This window comes from Dermacentor silvarum, chromosome 1, assembly GCF_013339745.2.
Source record: "Dermacentor silvarum isolate Dsil-2018 chromosome 1, BIME_Dsil_1.4, whole genome shotgun sequence".
Classification (NCBI taxonomy): Eukaryota; Metazoa; Arthropoda; class Arachnida; order Ixodida; family Ixodidae; genus Dermacentor; species Dermacentor silvarum.
Genome location: NC_051154.1, coordinates 134,571,964 through 134,594,112, shown reverse-complemented (window position 1 = coordinate 134,594,112; position 22,149 = coordinate 134,571,964). Strand labels below are relative to the sequence as shown.

Below are 22,149 nucleotides of genomic sequence, written 5' to 3'. Positions count from 1 at the left end.
TCGAGCGAACTCGAGCGCTGCTCTGCCAAGTTTACGATTTGCTCCTCAGAATTCGCGTGACAAAGCATGCTTGCACAGACGACAGCTGTGCGCGCATGCTGAAATTGCGTGTCCTGTACGTGTCTACACTGTCAATAAGTTGCTTTTCTTTTCTATCCGAAGTCCTTACCTGCATTCTCCCCGGTGTCGAGACACGTACCAAGGCGCGTGCAAGAAAAGTTTGGTCCGTTCTTTGCTCGCTTTGAAACAGAGGTAAGCCGACCACAATAAATGTGGGCAAGTGTAAAATTAGCATGGTGCGGGAGCACGATCCACATAGTGCGCAAGATCACTTGACATCGTTCAACTCACTCGCCAGGAATGGAAGTGTGCTCTTGCACAACACCGGCATAGCCACATCTACTGAGCGCCTTCACAGTTCGTAAGCATTGTATACGCTGTGGCCGAAATGTGCATTCTCGTATTCTGCTCTGAAACTGGGGCCGAATTCACACAAAGCCTTTCGTTCGTAAGGGCTGTTTGTCATTTGCCAGCCACCTTCGCTAATGATATGTTCAACACCATGATTGGCTGACAACTGCTTCTACGAACAGCTTTAGCGTAAGAACGTTTTTGTGAATCCGGCCCGTGAATTGGAAGCAGCAAACCGCTGGTTCCCTTTCGTTTGTTAATATTATTTCCATGGATCGAGCGATCTGTTCATTAAACAATTGTCATACAGAAACAATTTAGAAGCTAAGTCAAAGGAAGTAATATATCATCGTGTACTTAACATTCTTCAAAAGTTATGTTTATTGCAATTCTTGGGCAATAAAATCCCCAACGGAACCACGCCATTAACGAGCCGCGGCGGGTGTCGTAGTCCCGCCCGTTGGTTGGACAGGATTCACATAGACTGGATTAATGACCCACCTGTATGGATAATACCCGTACCCGTAGTTGTATGTGTAGTAAGGATAACGGTAATAAAACGGTGAATATAGCGCAGAGTAGCCATACAGTCCTGAGTATAAGTATGGCAAATACAGCCAGCTGAGGGCCAAAAACGGCCATATGTAACGCTTCCGCCGCCGTAGAGTTGTATTTTGTGTTTCTCTTCGGACTCGAGTTCTCATTTCTGTTTGAAGAGGATCATGTCCAATGGGCTGCCACCTAGAGCCAAAAGCTACGCCTTGACCGTTTTTAAGGTCGCCACTAATCTGTGCGCTCCTTGGTAGCATCCTTGAGCGGTTCATAATGCCAAAATATCCGTAGTCTTCACGATTAGCAATAAAGTTGTAAGACAACTCTTTTTCCAAAAGTACTGTTCGGACGAGTTGTGACGGAATTTGTAACGGGCGCGAAAGAATTCTGCGGTCATCGATCAAGGTCCTTGTCTGGTGTCGTGGTGCACGAAGTTCTTGACTGCCTTCGGTTACTTGCAGCTCGTCCAGAAGTAGAGGTTTTCTGATCCGGGCACCATCTGTTTGCAAACCTGAAAGCAATAAAGGGGATGTGATCCTAGGTTTACATTTACCGTCTTTTCACAAAATACACACAAGTAGGCGTGAGACAGTGTTTAATTTTTTTTCACTTTTTTTTCCCGCAAATGTGTACCTAATGGGATAGGGTTCCGCTCATTGCATCAGATCTAAGAGAATTGCACAGGCGCTCGCTCCAGCGGCGCTTAGTCTTTTCTTTTATTTGAGCACGTAAAATACTGTAGCCGGCACTGCAATTTCTCCTCTGTAGCTGCATCACTTGTATCAGTGGATATTATTTATAGGAGGCATCACAATACATGACTAGCTAATTAAAAAAAGCTTTACAAACTAAATTTATAGTTCACAGGTTTCGGACAAAGAATGCAATTATTGTGAGACTATCACCACTTTCTACTTATCCGTTCCCAAGACTTCCTGTGAAAAACATTAATATTTCACGTAGTTTTATTCAGGACTGCTTCACAAAAGCTTTCCGCCGGAGTAATATGTGCTATGCCTCCACATTTCAGCGCACGTGTTGGGGGCGGACCTTTATGCACCTAATGCGATCATGTGGATGCCCAGATGCAAGGAGGAGCAGCATACCTATATACTACAGAAGGGAGTCAACAGAATGAAGCCTAGAAAATCACCAAGAAAATTAACCATTTCTTTAAACTGAAGTATCGAATAATTAAACCTCCGGTTTATGTTTGCTGATCATTTTATTTCAATAAAGAAAAAGGAAAATGCAAGTGATGCGCAAAGACAACCTTGCAACCGGTGGGAGCCGAACCTACGACGTTCTCATGATGCATGTGGTGCTCTGCCAATTGAGCTACAACAACGCTGGTTACTACGTCCCCTTTCTTTCGGATGTGTAAATCTACCGTTATGACCGGAGGGGTTCGACCGAGCCCCTCCGCTCCCCTATATTACTCTCTCTGTCTTTACTAAACGTGTGTGGAGGAAAATCTGGTGCCATGGATTGTGCCGGCTACTGATTTTCGCTTCGCTGAACAATGTCTATCAAGCCTACAGCGGCCAAGAAAATGATTATAAATTAAATGTAAATTATCTCGAAACGCTTTTACACATAGTTCACGGTAAATTCAACCAAAAATGTTCATCATAACACATACAATTTAAGCAGGAAAAATCCTAACAGACTGTTGAAGAATCCTACCGGTTCAATGTACTGTAGGAATCAGCGTAAGCGAAGCTTTCCCGTTCACTCCGGCGCCGTGACCGACCGAACGTCGCTTCACTCGTGGCGCATGTGGTATTTCCACTCCACCGCCGCAACCTCATGGTGTCATTGCTTGCATCAACAACCAATCGGCGCGCCACCTCTCCTCCCGCTTTCTGCCTCTTGGTGCTGCACCTCAGCCTATCGTCACCCCCACTCGCACCATCCTTTGCACAGTTCAACCACCACCACCGCCAACCACAGTATCTGAAGCCGTCGGACTACACAAACTAAGCTTCGCTTTCACAATAAATAATAAATATGGGATTGCGTTCCCGGACCGTTCACATCAAGATCAGGTACACAGAGTTTATATCACAACATGTACATAATACGCCACAAACATAACATGTTGAGAGAAATGAATAATAGATTGGGCCTTGTATTATAGCAGGCAATCGCAAGGTGAATTCGTGTAGATAATCCAGAATGACATCTGCAATCTATAAACCGACAATAAAATGAAGTGTCCAGCTTAGGTTTGGCGCTATATTTTGTTACAACTGAGCGTATATTTTCCTAATAGTTGAGCCTGTAATATAAATGTATATATTTTTTTCTGTTGCGTTTTCACCAGTATTTCTGGTTGTAACACATTTTGTTGATATATACATATATGTCCCTCTTGCTAAATCTGGTACAGAATTTGCAGTATGTACAAATATAGAAACTTAGTTACATTTAGCAGAAACATAAGTCTGCATGACAGGAATTTGTAGGCAAGCAATAACTAATTCAGAACACCACACCTATCTCGTAATACTCCCCAATTTATGGGCCTGCCAATCATGTTGTACAGCGCCCGCAATTTTTCATTTGGCAAATATAATTTGTTCAGAGCAACAAGAGGTATTTAACAAAAGTGATCTTTTATATGAAAATTATCTTTGCGTACGCAGTGCCTGGACGCAACATATATGACTGTTTCAGTAAACAGACGAACTGTTAGTCTAATATTAAATTGTATATTCCGTATAATGCAAAATATATTGTTATTTTGACCACTTCTTTTTCAAAACACGCGTGTCTCAATATTCGGACAGCCATTTGACGCAAAGTGCGGCGTGCAGCGGTTTGTGAAGGTAAGCCACGTAAGTCTCATTTTCCAGCTGCAGCACGCTTGCTTGATCATCGACGACTAAACTATCCGGAATACCAAAGTGGCTAGGAACCCAACGAAATGAAATTTCGTGATCAGGTTCTGTCGCCTTTGCCGACTTTCTTATGGATGTGGAAATCCGCCCCCATGACCGCTGCACTTCTTCTGCCCTTCATTTTGTAATGCATGATACCTTGAATTTGTACTTAAGGAGTTAATACTCATCAGTGACACTTACTGATCAGTAATTGAATCATTTACTGAACGATACTGATTACTGAGGATATCCTATTTTTAAGTAGAAGGTAGAGGGCAGAGTACGTAGAGAGCATAAGAAGCTCGAGGCTTACATTTATGTAGAAAGAAGATGTTGAACTTCCATTTTGACTTCAGCCATGTGTGTATACCTAACCGTGATCTCTAAAACTAAATATGCTTCCTTGTGATTTCTGGTAAATCACATTAACGAGAGGTGTCGGGCGCTTTGATCAAAGATTAATGACGATGCTGAATAGCTCAATTTAACCCCGCGTTGACATTCCTTTCCACGGCTTTCACTGGTGGAGCTCATGTTAATATTTTGTCAGACAGAACTTCCTTATCGATGTCTATAGTCGGGTACAACTTAAGAAGACAGGAGAGGCCCCGCCCAGATGACCGAAGCGCAGCAGCCGATTTCCTATGCGACTAAAGAAATAGTCCCGCTGACGCGACTCGCCCCGGATTGAAGCGCGGGCTGCCATGTTCTCCGTCGGCGGGGACACCGGCCGTCCGGCTCATGACGCAAGTGTTTAGTGCGCGCCCATTGGTGGAGGCTCGTATGCATCCGCCTTTGAGGGGGCAAATACCGCTGCCTTCTAAAGTTGTACCCGACTACAGACGAAATTTTTTTTGTCCAGAAGCTGTCTTGTAAATGGGAGTACAGCGGTATTTTAATCTGAGAGCCCGACCTCTGGTGTTTAAAAAAAGAATAAACAAAGAAAACTTTAGTATCATCCAAGGGATCTCGCTGGTTCTTCTACATGACATTGCTTTTGTTCCTCTCCTTCTGTGCATAGCGAGGGCCTGTAAAGTGGCAACCTCTTCACTTGGAGGTAGCTACACGACCAGGTTTCCTGCACTCAAGATCACGCACTACAAGACGCCTGCGGTTTCATGGATCTTCCACATCCGCCGCCAGCGCAGCGAGTGGTGCTAGCTAGCACTACCATGTTATAAATATGTGCGCATAAATACCCAAGAAAGTGGATGGAGCGACTACTCTCGCACTAACCAAATTGGTAAAGCACCACATGTGTTACGCGGAGGTTGTGACTCGATACCCATTGCCGCCAAGTTGTCTTTTCTTCTACTTTGTTTTCATTTTACAGCGTAAGCTGTTATGGGCTCGTTCTAATAGTCATTTCGTTTCGCGATGGTGTCCGCCTCCGCCGATGGAGTCTGTTGACCGTAACCGCTATCGCCGGAAATGCGAAAAAAGAAGTACCGGCTTCCCGCTGGGATTGAACCCAGGCCCTCTGCGCGGGAGTCAGATACTCTACCACTGAGCCACGCGAGCGCGTGCTGCCAGGTAGTCGGAAAATGCCCTATAAACGCACCCTAGGCAGGCGCGCAGGCGCCGACGATGAGATGCGATTCACACGAGGCGCGCAATCAACGGGATCCCGAGCCTCCACCAGTATGGTGGCGCCATCTAGTTAAGGCGCCTGCAAACGTAGATCTACGTGCACGGCTACAACCAGGCATCATCGGGCTCAGCAGACTGCTGTGCAGAGCGCATTACAAGCCACAGCTCGCCTTCGACGCTGAGCGGACTGTTCATATCGTTCTCGTCAAAACGAGGCGAAGAGACTTTGCCGGGAAGACCCTGTTGCGCGTGGGGCCGAAATTTGAGCTACTCTTAAGCCGCTCCACCAGCTTACGCTGTGACTGTGCTGCGTGTACCGCGCAGGCCTGTCACTTTTTTGTAATACAATAAACATATCGCAAATTTAATCCCAGTCTTAAATTATTACTACAGTTCAATAGAAAATGGTTCAATTTCCTGGTACTTATCTTCACTTTATTGTCTTCATTGGTTGTTATAACTCACTAAAATCAAACCTCTCCGGTTCCGTTTCTTTTCCCTCGTCATAAATGTAGATTAGAACGACCATTTAATTTTTTGTTATGGTTTCGTTCCTCTTTATAAAAAAGCCGTTGGCAAACGGTGGGAGAGGTTTTCGTTGTTTCATTCTTTCTATATTCTCCTCTTGTTTAGCGGTTTGTTTTCACTACAATTTCCCGATAGAAGGCTCTTTACTTGCCAAACATCTCATTTGTCTAAGTTAATAAACTGCAACCACCGGCTTCATCCCTATAGCACCATAACTGTTATGCCAGAACAGCCTCTTCTATAACAATCCAATTATCCTACTTGTAACGAAAAGCCGACGAATTCAAACTTTACGCGCATATAACCAAATTCGGAGTCATTGTTCACTTTCTAATGAAGGACATGACATATCTTAAATTCCGGATCTCTCATTGCAGACTTCAAGACAGGGTTTTCTGCATGTAACTAACCTGCTGTTTGCCCACGCCTGGTCGCTAGCATTCCGAGGAATAGCAGAATCAGGTTGATCCCGCGAAGTGACTGCATCGCGGTACGTAGCAGCAGCTGGCGAGTTTCCGTTTCCAATTTCTGCACGCTCACTGACTTGGTTTGAGAGCCATCGAGCCTAATGGAAGCCTTATATACAAGACAAGGTGCCTTCAGTATAGTTTGCGACTATGCCACTGATCTGAAAGTATAATTGTATTCCACTCAAACAGGGGTGCAGGCCGAGAAACGCGAATGTATACACCAGGAAACTGTGCCCTTATTGGAATATTATGCAGTTGCCTAATGTGGTGTATCGCGGTGCCACAGCGCCGAACCAGTTTGGTCGGAAAAATAGCACAAAAGATTTTACGCGGGCACTTAAGCGTCGGCACTTTTCTATTGCCTGTAGAAGTACAATAGTAAATATATCCCTGTTCTGTATATTTTGCAGTTTTCTTTCAAGAGCTCTTTCTCCCCACTCTACAGGCTTGGAGCAGTAGTGAAACGGCGGAACATTAGTTTGTGTTATATATGTCATAATAAGACGAAACGGATAAAACAGGGTTTCCACAATTAGTGACAGACGCTGAAGGTGCGCAATGATTTCACGGGGCGTTCTGCTGCTGTGCACGAATCCTCGGGTTCGTTTCCCGACCTCGATGGCCGCATTGATGAACTCTCTGTGAATACTCACCAGCCACGCTTTGGGTGCCTAATAACTGTTGCAGGTGGTAAAAATAATTGTGAGCACCATATTATGGCGTCTGGCATCACACATGTGTTGCTTGGGGACGTTACACCTCAAAATTCAACAATCGATCAAATATCGTGACAACTTAACATATACAAAGGACATGAGCATCTAGGGTCTAGGTTATGGAGCATAGACCTGACCTTTCCCTTTAAGTATAAGTAGTTGAGATCTTTCCGTCAACATTTCGTGAATTGTTTCAATATCCCCAATAAAAAACACGCAGTGGTGCCAGAAACACGGAAACATGGAATGGAGCCACAGCATGTCGGTTCTTCTATGTTTGCAAATCTCAAATTAGGACACTATGAAACCATGACTGGGCAATCCCGGAAATGCAATTTAATTAACGACAGCTACTGCATTTTGTGACCACTAAACAATTATTTCACCGCATTTATTGAGTGCACTTTTTCTCTGAACGTTGCACAGCAGCTTCATTGCAAACTAGCTGCAATGAACTTTGTTACTACTTAAATTACACATAGAGGAGACATAAAGATTAGGTGTACTTACTCGTAATGCAGAAATTACAAAAGCGGAATTTGTGCACTATTTAGGCATCGTACACACCTTGCCTAAAAGCGTGTGTTGCAGTAGACGAAGTTGTAGTTCACGTGTTGGAATGTCCCCTTTATGGTCACCTACGTACCATTATAGCATACGAACTGTTTTGTGAATACGGGTCGTGCACGTGTTGCACTTCACGTGCTAGAGTGGTTCGAAATAACAGATATACGAGTGAACCGTGATCCGTATGATTAAGTGTGAATACAGCTCCGGAATGCCACATTGACCCCGTTGCTGCTGCTGCTGATGACGATGATGATTTATTGGCATCCCCTTCCACACGGGGCGGGGAGAAATAGTCACCTAGCCAGCTTGAGTTAATCAGGTATGCTATTATTGATAGCATTTTGTGGGGCCATGTGCCGGAGGCACCGCTGCATCAAAAGTAGGATACTGTAGCAGACACATGTAGATATGAGAATACTAAAAAACAGCGCGAAAACACGGGTCCAGGTTATACACAACACGAGCTCTGTAATCTTATCCCGTCTTTTCACCCTGTTAGCCAAGTATTCTCGCAGAATGTAGCAAGAAGCTCAGTTTTCAACCGACCTGTTAGTAGTTTGTCCTGCTTGGGCCCATGTAAGCGTATCAGAGGAGAGGAGGTAGCAAGAGGGTGTTAAGGAGATAAGGTTTTACTGCAAGCGTCATGGAGACGTACTGCGCTTGCTGTGCCATTTCTTGGCACTTTGGTCATCCGCTCGGTCATCCTAAATGCGGCGCTTCTCGTCAGTTCCTTGTGGCTAGCACCATTGTGCCTGTTTGCCACTTTAGAAGGAGCCCCTCTGAGAACGCCGAATGCAGATGACACCCCCTCGCCGCGTAACTAGTTTTGTACCCGCCTTGAGCGGGTTGCTATGGTATCAACTACAGGTTTCCCTTATTTCCCGTTTTAATGATTACTTGTTAACTGCTGAAGCGGTTCGTGCAGAGGTCTGCCGCATACTCCCGTTGCACTGATGCCGCGGAAATTGCCTCATCGCCTGACACGGGTGCACTTGGCCTGCCTAGGCCTACCCTCTTCAGGCCGAACCGGTAGCCGCTTCTAACCCATTCGCCCTTTTGTGGGAAGCGAATGCCGTTGTAGACTTACGTTACGCTTCATTTTACCATGGCGGCAGAGTTTAGGCATTATTTCGGTGGTCTTCTTGTGGTTGGTTCTTCATATTGAGTGATGAAAGCCTAGCCTATGATCACACACAGGTAGCTCACGATGCCACTGCAATGGAACAATGGCTCCATCGGTCACGTCTATTTCAAAGCATGGTGAAACCCGCCGCGTGGTGACATATGGGGCCACTGTTCCGCTGCAGAGAAATTCGCATCTTTTGAGCCATGTCGCCGCAGACGACACGCACTTGCCACTGCCTGAGATTGTCATTGCTTCAGGCAGCATACGCCAGCCTATATTCTCGCCTCGCTTGTACCTAAACGCTCGGACGAGTCAAATCGGTTTTCTAAGTATTTCGTGACTTCTTAAGGCATTCTACGTGTGTGAGCTTCTCGTGGCTAAACTTCACTTTATGCTTCAGTGACGTGTGGGATTTGGTGAAATTAGTAAATTTGCAGGCATAAGGAGGGGTCAACTGGCACAACACAGGGTAATTGAGGATCGATGGGACGGGCCTTCGTCCTGTAGAGAACATAAAATAGGATAATGATAATGCCATGATAATGATGATAATAATGACGTGTGTGAGAACCATACATGCCTTCGTCAGGAGTGATGGCTGCTTGGACTACAAAGAATTCAACGGAGCTCGCTGCATCTGCGGTAACCTCCTTCGGTTCTGAAATCAAATAGTCCCGAATTTTTATTTCACCACTTTACCGGTTCATCATGATCGCGATACAACACGGCAAACTTGACAGGTCACAAAAATGCACGAGTTACTTCTGCTTTTATTCATCCTTTATTACACCAGGAAATTGTACTGTATAATTGCGCATTTCTACTCCTACTCTTCCGTTCACGAGAACACCGCTGGGACTTTGACTGGCAGAAGGGCGAACTTCATTCATTGCATTCTCCACGGAGGGTGTCGTGGTATCCATGCCGCTAGTTTCAGTGCCCGGAAAAGCTGAACTCAGCTGGGTCGTATCACCATGACCTTCTGGAGCGTCAATCCAGCTTTCAGTGGTGAGCGAAGATTCCGTTGTCTTTGGGAGATGAGAGATACTAAATAGCGTTGTATATGGTCCGGCATTTTCGACCTCCTGACCACCGGTTGCTTCGGGGTTGCTGTTCGGTACATCCGTGAACCTTGGCATCTGGGTCGTTAGTTCCGTGCTTGATCCAGGCATGAAGGACTCCACCTCTGTCGCAGGTAGCGTTGATTGAGTTGAAGGATTCTCCGGAGTGCGGTCTTCCGTAACGTTCATCTCCGGAGGCCCCGAGAAAGGACCAGGTGGCGTTACTTCTGAAGGGGGTTTCTCCGACACGGATTCAGTGGCCTTCGTTGATGCTCGACTCGAACCATCAGGTTTTGCTGTAGAGCCTCCGGGGCTTTTACTCACTGGCGGCTTCGTAGTTTTATTTCTCCTCGGTGGCCAAACAAAGCTCCAGCACCAGTATCGCCCCGTCATATTTGGCGCACCTCCAGGGAGCACGACATAGATTCCATGCCAGAAGGGCGTTTCCTTCTCGCCTTCCACACGGTTCGGGGCCCACGGCTTAGGAAGTTGATCCAGAAATTCGGGCTTGAACGGACTCGGTATGTAGGCATCGCTGAAAAGGGATGGAAATGTCGGCAAGGCTTGAAATCGAGGCGGCTTCTGAGAGCTTGGATTACCTCGCTTCTTTTGAAGGTAAACTGCCTGCAAGCGAGAATCCGGATTCTTTTGCAGCCGAAAAATAGACGGTAAACTTTCCCCATCGAATCCAAGGAAGGCTCTCGCTTTCCGTTTTAATAAATGCCCTTGAGAATCGTCGGTTGTTGGGGATTCGTGTTCAGGGAGCACGGCCTTTTCTCGTATGGAAGCGGCACCTACATTTTAATGAAGAAATGAAAAAGTGCATGTTCAAAAACGCTAAGAAATTAAACACATACAAGGGGTATGAAATGCAACAAATATAGACTACCGTATGAGTTACAGGGGAAAGATGATTTCAAGTCTAATGAAGAAATAAACCTTATTTAAGAAAATATGGCTCGGAGGCCAATGCTGGGCTGTGGTAAGACGAGATGTGCCTTCTGAAGAGGGGTGGGGCCAACCCTACCATTAGATAAATAATTTCTTCAGATTCATGCTTTAGTGTACGTTTGTTTATGTAGTCCTAAAGAGACGTTTTTTTCCCATTCGCCTACGCTTCAATTTCCCAATACTCGTATTTTGTCGTGCCTGTCACGTCAAGATGCGTTCTTCGGCGTTATTTAGATATTAAGTCCCCTATTAGTGCTTTCTTTTGCGTAGGGGGATACATGTTTACAAGTGCAGCAGCAAGAAATAAGAAAAACATACGCAGTATGATTATCCATGACATGACGATCATTGAAGAGGTTGCGATTAATGTACTTTCTCGCCCATTGCAATTTGGCTTGCTTGACAAAAGGAAAACTCCATTGATAGAGAAACTAAATTACCTTATGCTGCAGGGACCTACTAGCGCACCAAAGAAAGGAAACGGCAAAATGACAAGCTTGCAAAAATGCTACCAGCAAGCTTTTTCTGGCGGAAGAAATAAAGGTGCTTCTCGAATAAGCTATGTCCACAAATACGCGTTCTTGTTGCAGAGCTGAAAGTGGAAGTTACCAGCATTATATAGGTTCTTCAGAGACTTGCTGTTTATAACTGAGTACGAACTCATAACCACGAAAATTTGTTGCGTAGCTCGATGTGCTTCGTAGCTGCCCCTATAGTTGCCTAACATAATAAAGCTGCGTTGACGAGAGAAATTGCTGACGTTAGTTTTTAGTTGCGGTGCGTTTGAAAATTTCGAGCAGTCTTCGTAAATGCTTTGAAACAATTCATATCTGTTTTAGTGTTATGATAACATCTCCGACAGAATTGTTGTAAGTCAAAGGCCGTAGATTGCGCTTTCTAATTAACGAAGGCTTAAAAATAGAACGCCTTTTTCATGATGATTATACGAAAACGAAGAACATAGCAAGGGAACATTCTCTGAACGTATTACCATTATTTGAAATCATTTAAGCATTTTCATTGATTACAAATTACAAATATGAACGTGTTTTATTATTTGAAATCATGCCAGCAGTTTCATTTATTACAATTACACGAACCCAAGAGACCAATGATTCAAAGGATCTAGATGTAGGCAAAAGTGCACTTATGTAGTGCCCGCGAATCAAGAATGCACGTTGAGCGAGAGAACCAAGAGCAGTGCCTTCCCCAAGGAAAGTAAGTAATCCTTGTACACGCCCGTACCACCACCATTAAGATATGAAATGTCTCATTGACGTTGCTTATTTGCCCGATAACTAAGGGTTTCTAACGTTTTGTTACTTCATAGCAAGCAGGCAGTATTAGATGTTTATCTAGAATTTCTACACCTACGAGTACTCGGGACTCTCTGAGATATAGTGTTATGCTACTGAACAAGGGGTCGCAGTATTCAATCCGACAAAGGATACTGCGACTCCTTGACGAGCCACGACAAAAGAACACTAGTCTTGTGTCCTTATAGATTTACATTCACGTTAAACAAGTCCCGGCAGCTAAAATTAACACACCAGACCAGCGCACTACGGTATGCCTCGATGCACATACCTGCGCACGTTCGCTTGGAGCGCAAATAACAAGTTTCTAGACAATATTCGATGTCTTAAAGTGGAACTTACGCATAGTGGAAATCATGCATGTCATGAAGAAACCAAGTGCGACGTTATATGCCATACAAGTACTTTTTGCCGCCTTTTCTGCGCCTCAGTAAAGTATTAAAGACAGACGAGCTGATTCTCCCGCATTTAGGACGATGTGAGCACGCGGCGTGTCCCAGAAAACTGCCGTAGGTCCTAAAATATGAATCATTATCGTTCTAACAGGACTCCTGTAACGTCTGTAGTGTCGTGCTTGGCAAACGGCAGAAAAAAAAGGCGGCACTCTTCCGTCGTTCGGCAATCCGTCAGGTGTCTGGGCAAACAACGCGAGCTTTCGTCCCCGAGCAATCCTGCCAGAAAGTAGGGTGAATCAACAGGGAACTAGCCCCGGCACCCTCGTCCTGTTGGCTCAGCCGCTTCCAGGATGAGACAGAGAGGGTGATCAAGTAGTGGAAATACAACCTGGCGGGGCAAACACACGCACAAAAAAAAAATGTAAGGAAGGCTGTGTGGCCTTCCCCAGAAAAATATATTCCTCGGGTGGAGAAAGTATTTTTTCTCTTCAAGTTTGCATTCCGTCGTGCTAAACTCATGTGAAGCGCTGAAACGTGAGCGTCATGCAAGCGTTACCCTTACTTAGTCGATGGAGGTGTTCGAACTTACAAAAAAGCTAGAACACGTTCACACGATGGGATTGCAAATATATGTCTGTGCAAACCGTACTATACGTACTATCTTACTACCAACAGAAGTCTAATTAGTGACGCTAAAGGTTTCTATATTCATATAGACTGGAGCATTCAGTACAGTAGAAAAAAGATTCAACAGAGACACTTAAGACTGCTTACGTGTGTGAATGCGAAAGCGTTATAATTTCTTAGGTGAAATATTCTCGATTTATGTTTTCGACATGCACTAAAGTTCTTTCTGTTGAATCGGTATGTGCGTTTGCGTATACGTTGTCCACAGAATGAAAACATTCGGACCATTTTGCTGCAGAACGATGAATTTTTCCGTGTTTCCTTGTTTCGTTTTCTGAAGGGTGCTTCCGTGGGCGACCACGTTTCACAGCAGCCGCTGAGGTAGACGCTTCGGAGAGCATCCCAGTAGACACAGCACCGATGAAATCGGAAGAGCAAGGGACGCGCGGGAGGCAGCGACGTGATCTGTGCAATGACGCACGCACTAGACGCACCTCATTTTATACACTCATGATTTGGCGTCGAGAGTGCATCGCAGTAGACACAACACCGATGAAATACGAAGAGAAAGTGACACGTACGTGGGAGGCAGTGACGGAAACAGTGACATGACGTGTGCAACGACGCTCGCTCTAGGCATAACTTTGGTCAACCATAACCATGGAGCCACCGTTACGTCGGGAAGCGTGCTCGTGTAACACCCCGAAGGCCCTGGTTCGATTCCCACCCAGACCGAAATGTACTAGATTTTCTTTTCAGTTCCGTTAATTGACTTTGTTTACAGAAATGTGCCTAACGAATTTTTGGTAGCATATTTCGGTCACGCCACCGACGACAACGCCGGAGTTTCGCGTAATGGGGCATATAATCACCATCATCAGCCTATTTTTTATGTCTACTGCAGGACGAAGGCCTCTCCCTGCGATCTCCAATTACCCCTGTCTTGTGCTAGCGTATTCCAACTTGCGCCTGCAAATTTCCTAACTTTATCATCCCATCTGGTTTTCTGCCGACCTCGACTGCGCTTCCCTTCTCTTGGTATCCATTCTGTAACCCTAATGGTCCACCGGTTATCCATCCTACACATTACATGGCCTGCCCAGCTCCATTTCTTCCGCTTAATGTCAACTAGAATATCGGCTTTCCCCGTTTGCTCTCTGATCCACACGCTCTCTTCCTGTCTCTTAACGTTAGTCCTAAGATTTTTCGTTCCATCGCTCTTTGTGCGGTCCTTAACTTGTTCTCGAGCTTCTTTCTTAACCTCCAAGTTTCTGCCCCATATGTTAGCACCGGTAGAATGCAATGATTGTACACTTTTCTTTTCAACGACAGTGGTAAGCTCCCAGTCAGGATTTGGTAATGCCTGCCGTATGCACTCCAACCCAATTTTATTCTTCTGTAAATTTCTTTCTCGTGATCAGGGTCCCCTGTGTGTAATTGACCTAGATAAAGGTACTCCTTTACAGACTCTATAGAGGCTGACTGGCGATCCTGAATTCTTGTTTCCTTGCCAGGCTATTGATATTCATCTGCATATTCATCTTCAGCCCAATTCTTACACTTTCTCGATTAAGGTCCTCAATCATTTGTTGTAATTCGTCTCCGTTGTTGCTGAATAGGACAATGTCATCTGCAAACCGAAGGTTGCTCAGATATTCGCCGTTGATCCTCACTCCTAAGCCTTCCAAGTCTAAGAGCTTGAATACTTCTTCTAAGCATGCAGTGAATAGCATTGGAGAGATTGTGTCTCCTTGCCTGACCCCTTTCTTGATAGGTAACTTTATACTTTTCTTGTGGAGAACCAAGGTAGCTGCGGAATCCTTGTAGATGTTTGCTAAGATATTCACGTATGCCTCCTGTAATCCTTGATTACGCAATGCCTCTATGACTGCTGGTATCTCTACTGAATCAAATGCCTTTTCATAATCTATGAAATCCCATATAATGCTTTCACATTAATACATGGTACAGAATGCAGGTTTTAGGTCGTACCTTGGCCATCTCGCATATTATATCACTTATTCGCACTGCGTTGTAGGCCACAACCTAGTATGAATACATGATTAAAGTGCCCGCTCACATTCGTTCCGCAGTCTAATATTAAGTGGCGTTGAAGTTTAAGTCATAAATTGGTAATAGCCTAAACATGGTAATCTGTAATGTTTTTTTTTTAAATTAAGACAAGTACGTATATTGCTGCTCTGCCATCTTGACCACTTGTCAATTGCCCTTGCTTGCGGCTGTAGCCATAAATTTATTTTGGGGGTTCTCCGCCAGCCACTAAGCCTCCTCCCCCTCCTTCACCTCATCTCTCTCTCTTTAAATATATATATATATTTATATATATATATATATATATAAACACATGGTGTCCCAACTATCATGCACCTAGATTTAAAAATATACAAATGCCACGTAGCTGGACCGAAGCAAAGAAGTGTGGTGTGCCGTCGCTTCGAGATACTCAGATTATTTAGCATTCCGCCTAATTACATAATTAGTCTGAATAATTAAAGAAATTCTCAAATATTACAATTAGTTGAAAAGTGTCAATGAGAAAATTATAGAGCAACATGAAAATCCCCCCATACAGTTTTCTGTTGCTCAATACGTGCTACATAAACGTGTTTTTCCGAGCGTGAAAGAAGCCCGTGAATACACGCAAAGTGCCTCGATTGGCCAGTTGCATGGCAATTTTGCGTGTACTTGCGGGCTGCTTTTGTGCTGGAGAATCGATTAGGCAGACTGTGCGAAGCAGGGCTGCTTTCTATGTTAGAAGCATTTGTCAAAATTACGGCATCCTTAGTTCGCAGTAAAATAAGGGCTACCAGCTCCGAGAGATTTGAAAGTGCCATGTTTCCTGTCCCGGTTGTTGTGAAGACTGCAGAGGCGTTTTGTTAGGATGGGCTAAAGAAAAAAGGAGTCGGGGAGGGGGTTGCTTGTTATACTTTTCCTAGACAAGCAAACTGTAATATTTTCGGAGTGCTTTTCTTTCGCGCAGCATGGTAGCCGATCCGCTCAAGTACCAGAAATGAGAAGCTCTTTGACGACACGAAGGCCTGGTGGGGAGCAACAATGCCCCGAAGTTTTAAACACGAGCTATTCCTCTCTTTCTCTGTGTGTGTAATTCTTAGCGCTGATCCACCCTCAACAGTTATGGTTAACACGATCCGGAATGAGGTTGGGGCACGCCTTGGGTGGGGTCGCAATGTTGTGCCTCCTACTAGGTGCTGGGCAACAACTTTCTCCTAATTTTCTCTCCGAAAACATCGCACTGCTTGCACTCATTTGGCGCAAGGAGTATGTTCCTAAACGTTGCGATCCTAAACATTGGATTCAGGGGAATCAGCTCTATAGCTGATTTTTTTTTCGTTGCCTCTCAGTCTACACCTCAAATATGCTTGCAATCAGCACATATTTCTGCAAGCCGCAAGGTCAGGCTGAGCAATTATTATCCACAGAGGATCACATTAGGGGTGCACTTTGTGTGCGCAACTAGTGATAGGAAGAAAGCAAGGGCTGGCTGTTCTTCACAGAAAGAGTAAGTCATCATTATTTTAACAATGAAAAATGTGCGGTTGCTTCAGCCAGCTTTTTGCATGCTAGTCGATTTTACCTGCAATATTTTTTTTTCTTTTTCTCCGCTCCTGTAATAGCTATGTGCTTGTCATAGGCATACGCGCCTAGGGGCAGCAGCGACCCGGGTGAAGTTGTGTGTTCACTTCGAAAACCCCTCGACACCGGCCGTGAACTAAGCTATGGCCCCCTAAAATGTTTGGAATCTTACGAGTTACAATAGCCCGTCGGCTTACGCCTATTCAAGCCCGCTAGCAGGTGTGTTCCCTGCACGGGAGGCGAAATGACTGTGTAAATTGCACTAATATTCACTATTGTAAATACTTTCATTATTGCAAATAGGCCTATGTACTTTTTTTGCTCCCCACTCTGCAATTTCTCCAATTCTGTTCCCTCTTCATTGCACCATCCCCCTGTAATATATCAGTTTCAGTTTCTGTTTGCCCTTACACGCCGCCGGTTGCACCAGGGTTGTCACCTGTATATATACATGCCTCTGAATAAACAGGGGGTCTTGTTCCGTTGCGGCCGTGACTGTCTTCGTGGTTCTTTTGCGGCTTCCGCTAAAATACAACAATGGCGACGAGGATGGGATCCTCATGTATGAAATACCCCGTATGAAATACGGGGTAGGAGAGCGTAAAGCGCTGGCGTGTGTTTGGGCCTGTGAGCGTTGGCATACGTACTTGTGTAGACGGCATTTCACGTTGCGCACGGACAACCAAGCTTTGGTCTCGCTTTAAGGCACTGGGCGCCGCCCCCTTCGCATCGCACGTTGGTCGGAACGGCTGCTTCGCTACAATTATACTGTAGAGAGTATCGGAAGGGGTCTGAAAACGAGTGGGCGGATGCCCTTTCCCGCCTTCCAGTTCCGTCTCCGCAGGAAAATTTCTCATTTGATGAGGTTGTGTCCTTTGTTGAGTTACCGTGCCTCACTAAAGAACAGTTTCAACAGGCCCTTCGTGAAGACTGCATGTTCGAACAAGTCAAGACCTATGTTACCACATCTTGGCCTGCACATAAGACACTCTCGGGGGAACTGCAGCCTTTCTTCTTGGTACGTGAAGAATTGACGTTGACAACCTGCTCCTACGTGGCGAACGAATCGTCGTTCCCTTGTCTCTCACACCGCAGGTAATCGCTGCTGCCCATGAAGCTCACCCTGGCATAGTTCGAACAAAGGCTCGGCTACGAGAACGGTTCTGGTGGCCAGGCATGGACAGGCCAGTGGAGCTTTCCATACAGAACTGCAGCATCTGCCAGATGGCTGACAAAAGTGCGAAGACTGCTGCTACTCCCTTGCAGCCAGTACCCCTGCCAGAACGTAAGGCGCACTTTTTGCCTATTCGTTGTGGGCGTACGGCGAAGACGTTGTGTGCGGGCATCGGAGACGGAACAGACCTCATGACCCCCCGCCCCCCTCCCTTCGGACCGCCGCTAGCCTTCGACTTGCTTTCGCATTCGACCTTTACCTTTCATCCATGCTGTTCTTTCTGAGCCCACCTCCTGAAACTTTCTGTTCCATGAGAAAGGGGGAAGGGGGGAGGACTCATGAGAAAAATTTGAGGAAGGGGGTATCAACACCCCCACCCCCCTGGCGACGCCAGTGGTCGGCTGTCAGGCTCAGAACAGCTTAAGCAGAGGAGGTTATAAGCAGGTTTGGTACACATTTTTTATTCGGTTATGTCACTAAAATCGTGCCTCAACACAATGACGACGTTAGCACACGCATCGCGAGTAATTGTAGTAGCGTCTCAGATACTTCTAGCGAATTCCAGCTTACATACTGTTCACTCAATAGTTCTTCATGACTGCCACTGAAGTGCCATAGTGAGCTTAAAGAAGTTATAAGCGCTGGTGCAAAAAAGAACCACATGTTCATATAGATGTATATTTGAAAATCTATGATCCCATCTTAAACGACGTGGACAGGCCCCGAAGTAGCGCTGATTTTGTGTATAATAGCACTCAAGCGCAGACGTATCGTTGTTGTGATGGCCCCACACCTCCCTCGCCACATCACCGCGCCGCTGCGTCAATCTTGCGCAATTTCACCCGAATGACATGACCGATGGCGCTGTCATTCTGCGAGAGCGTTCTCGGGCAGAGCACAATAACTTCGATTGTGTGGCTGGTTTTGGAAGCAGGTTTTCTTATCACCGCTTCCGACCATCTTTTAGTGCAACTTCTAAACATGGCACTAGCTTAGCTAACTCGCCTTTTCATGAATGAATGTTTTTTTTTTTTTTTGAAGTTAACCGCATTGTTCACTAATGGAGCCGCTGCCGCCGAGAAATAAACTTCAATGATTTTGGCATTGTGACATTACCAGCATAGACAGATCCTTTCAATACATACCTAGCAACAATGTCGGTCCACTGCGGCAGTGTCACGAGCTCGTTTACGCGTAGGCACCGGACATGACCCCGCAGGTCACTGCTCTGTGCAGCGTAGTGTAACGGGGCGATGCACGCACCGTCACTCGCTCAAGGTTGCTGGAATAACGAACACGTTATTCGAGCAATATTGAGCCATTGGCTGCATACCACTTCCAATATTCGCAATATGCTGCAAAGGTCGGCCTGATTTTTTTTCTTGTTCTTTTTTGTACCCTGCGCACTTTCTCTAGAATATTTCTGCTTGTAGCGCGAACACAGCCATTCGCTTGGAGTTGCATTTCTGCGGCTACTTCTGGCGTGATTTTCGGGCCTTCAAGTGTTTAAAGATCCTGTGGTGATATGCTGATCATACATAAGGCGTCAATTTATTCACGCGAGCCCCGATTTCCGGCCGCGGCGGCCGTATTTTGATGGGGGAGAAATACAAACGCAATCATGTACATAGATTTAGGTGCACGTTAAAGAAACCCAGGTAGCCAAAATTAAGGCGCTACGGCTAGTCTTAAGAATGTTCAACTGACTAACTCCCCATCATCTGCTCTGCTTATACGCTTGGTCTTTGTGCCTGGCAGAAAAGGTTTATTTTTTAATGAAATTACTCATTCCCCGGGTTAGGCTTTCCTTGCCCACCCCGTGTTTTCTCTCCTACCAATTAAGGGTTTTATTCCTTCAGTTACGTTTCGTAGGTACAAGCTGGTTCGACAGTGAAATCCGGTCAGCCAAATCTCTACTGTACATAAACACTTGCTGTTTCCTGAGAGCAGCAACTTCTGCAAAGCACGTCAGATTGAGCTGATGTTCATGGGACTGTGCTCTCGTGTCCGATCTCTAAATGTTTACCTGCTAATGTCTGCTCTGGCACTCTTTCCACAATAAATTTATTGAGCAACAAAGAGAATAAATTGAGAATTTCACACTGGATTGTCGTCATTTATCTTTCCTTAGGAGAGCGGCTTCAAAATTCCGCTGCGACAGCGTGGCCTGCCCGTGAATTCCGCTGACTTCATCGTTGAAAAGAAAGAAGAAAAAGAACTAGTTTTTCTTTTTCTTTTCCCTCTTTCAACTGGTTTTCATCTATTTGGTAATTTCCTGAATGTTCACCCTAATAATAAATTTTACATACACCGCTCGATTCTTGGCCAGTTCCCCTCATTAAAGCATGCGCCATATAGTATGTTTGCCATCATCATCAACAGTATCACAAGAGATATGTTAAGTATTACGACAGCGTGGTGTAATGAGATAATCACTGCCGAGCCTGTTGCATGGTTTGAGGCAAACAAACTCACCATGGTGCGTCCAGCAGTTTGGCCGTCCAGAACATGCACTTAGCCTTTTGTCGCTCTCGATGACGGTAGGAGGCATGAATCGTTGTGAGGTGTTACTTACGGTGCCCCCATACAGAATCCGGGGCAGCGAGAGTAAATCATAAAGTGTAACTGTAGTTAAAAGTACGATGATTGGTTTGCTCCACTTAACCAGTGTGCGAGTCTGGGTGAAGCAGCATACTCTGTAGCACGTCTGACTGCTAACTCACATACATTGTTTTTTATATTTTGCGTTTTCATTTATGTAGTTGCTTTTCTTTTATTTACTCCAATTATGTCATTTTATTTACGGTGTGCGATCCTTAAACAGTCGATCTTGATAGGCAAGCGCCACTGCCTTTGAGCAGTGGCGCTTGCCATCCTCAGTAGGGATCCGTGAAGGATTATGATAGTGCGGTGTGATGAGCATGCAGAGGACTTGCGGCATAATGCACACGCATTCTTAGAAGGAAAACTACCATTTATTATTATTATAAATTAACACTCTCAGACATAAAATTAATGAAAGGATAGCACGCTTCATTGAAACGCACTAGCACCAAGACACTGTGCATTTGAAAAATGAATATTAATGGTTCCCTGGAGAACGAACAATTGAACACAAAATAGAGATCTGAGGGCACTTATCAGAGCTGTTCACTTTGCTCGAGTGTTTTGTTTTTCCTTCTTAAGACATTCACGAGTATGCCGAGGCGTTTCCTTGGGCCGCGGCTGCCGTCTGCGGAAAGGTCCCTTTCGGTGGCGGCGCTCCGATGGCGGGCAGGAAGCCCGTCGCTGCATCTCCGTCCTGCTGGTACTCGGGGGGAAAGCTGCCCGCGCCTACGTTGATGTACACCGGCACAGTCACTTGTGCGGGCGGCTGCAGTCCCGCCTGAGAAGGAGACGGATACGGTATCACGAACCCGCCGGCATGAATGGGCGCCACTGCGGCGCCCCTGTAGACGTGATGGTAGTATGGCCTGTAGTACGGTGGACCGTATTTTACACGAGAGTAAATGGGCAAGCTGACGGGCCCACCAACTCTCACGGGAGCCGCCGGCAAGCTACCGTTTCTATCGGCAGAACTCCTTGGTGGATCGAGAGTGAATGCCAATGGTCTCTGCGGTCTTATAGCTGGCCTCCTGATGACGACGGCATACGGCATCTGATAGGGGCGCAGCAGATAGTTCAGACTCGACTGGCGCATGGTGAGCACATGAGCTGGGCGAATAGTGTACTGTGGTGTCCTCTGTTGTACTGCCGGCTTCGGAACTTCGTCGTGGTCTTCCTCGTCCCAGTCCGGAAGAGTAAAATTAAAATCGGAGCAGCACTGCCGCGCACGATCGCCCACGTTTTGTTTGAGTGTGGCGTTATCTGAAAAAAAAAGAAGAAGACAATATTCTACATAGTGGCCAATACAGGAGAACAGCCACAAGGTATGAGTCATATATATGCTTTCAGGCAAAAATAACAAACAGCGACGAACGGTTGCGTTTAATAACTGCTATAATACGCGATTAGATGCATGAATATTTAGCTCACTCACTCAACTTGATTCAGCATTTCACCAATATTCCAGAAGAGTACAGCATTCAAAGTGCATACATGATGGACATCAAATCCATATCATGACTACCCCACTATGGCTGTCGTTGGGATCAGATGCGGC

At 45.6% G+C, this 22,149-nt stretch overlaps 1 protein-coding gene across 1 annotated transcript; it reads right to left on the bottom strand.

The window, feature by feature from the left end:
* Positions 1-9,606: 9,606 nt before the first annotated feature.
* LOC119450451 (uncharacterized) lies at positions 9,607-12,733 on the bottom strand. Its single transcript, XM_037713896.2, has 2 exons — positions 12,519-12,733; positions 9,607-10,703 (listed from the first exon to the last, which is right to left on the bottom strand). The coding sequence occupies exons 1-2, from the start codon at positions 12,571-12,573 to the stop codon at positions 9,619-9,621; spliced, it is 1,140 nt and encodes a 379-aa protein (XP_037569824.1). The 5' UTR covers positions 12,574-12,733; the 3' UTR covers positions 9,607-9,618.
* Positions 12,734-22,149: the final 9,416 nt, after the last annotated feature.

Excerpts from the sequence above, each read along its gene's own strand:
- LOC119450451 (XM_037713896.2), bottom strand. The coding sequence starts at position 12,573 with ATGGCATATAACGTCGCACTTGGTTTCTTCATGACATGCATGATTTCC. Across the intron at positions 10,704-12,518 it reads ATGCATGATTTCCACTATGC|GTGCCGCTTCCATACGAGAA; the intron begins GTAAGTTCCACT and ends ATTAAAATGTAG.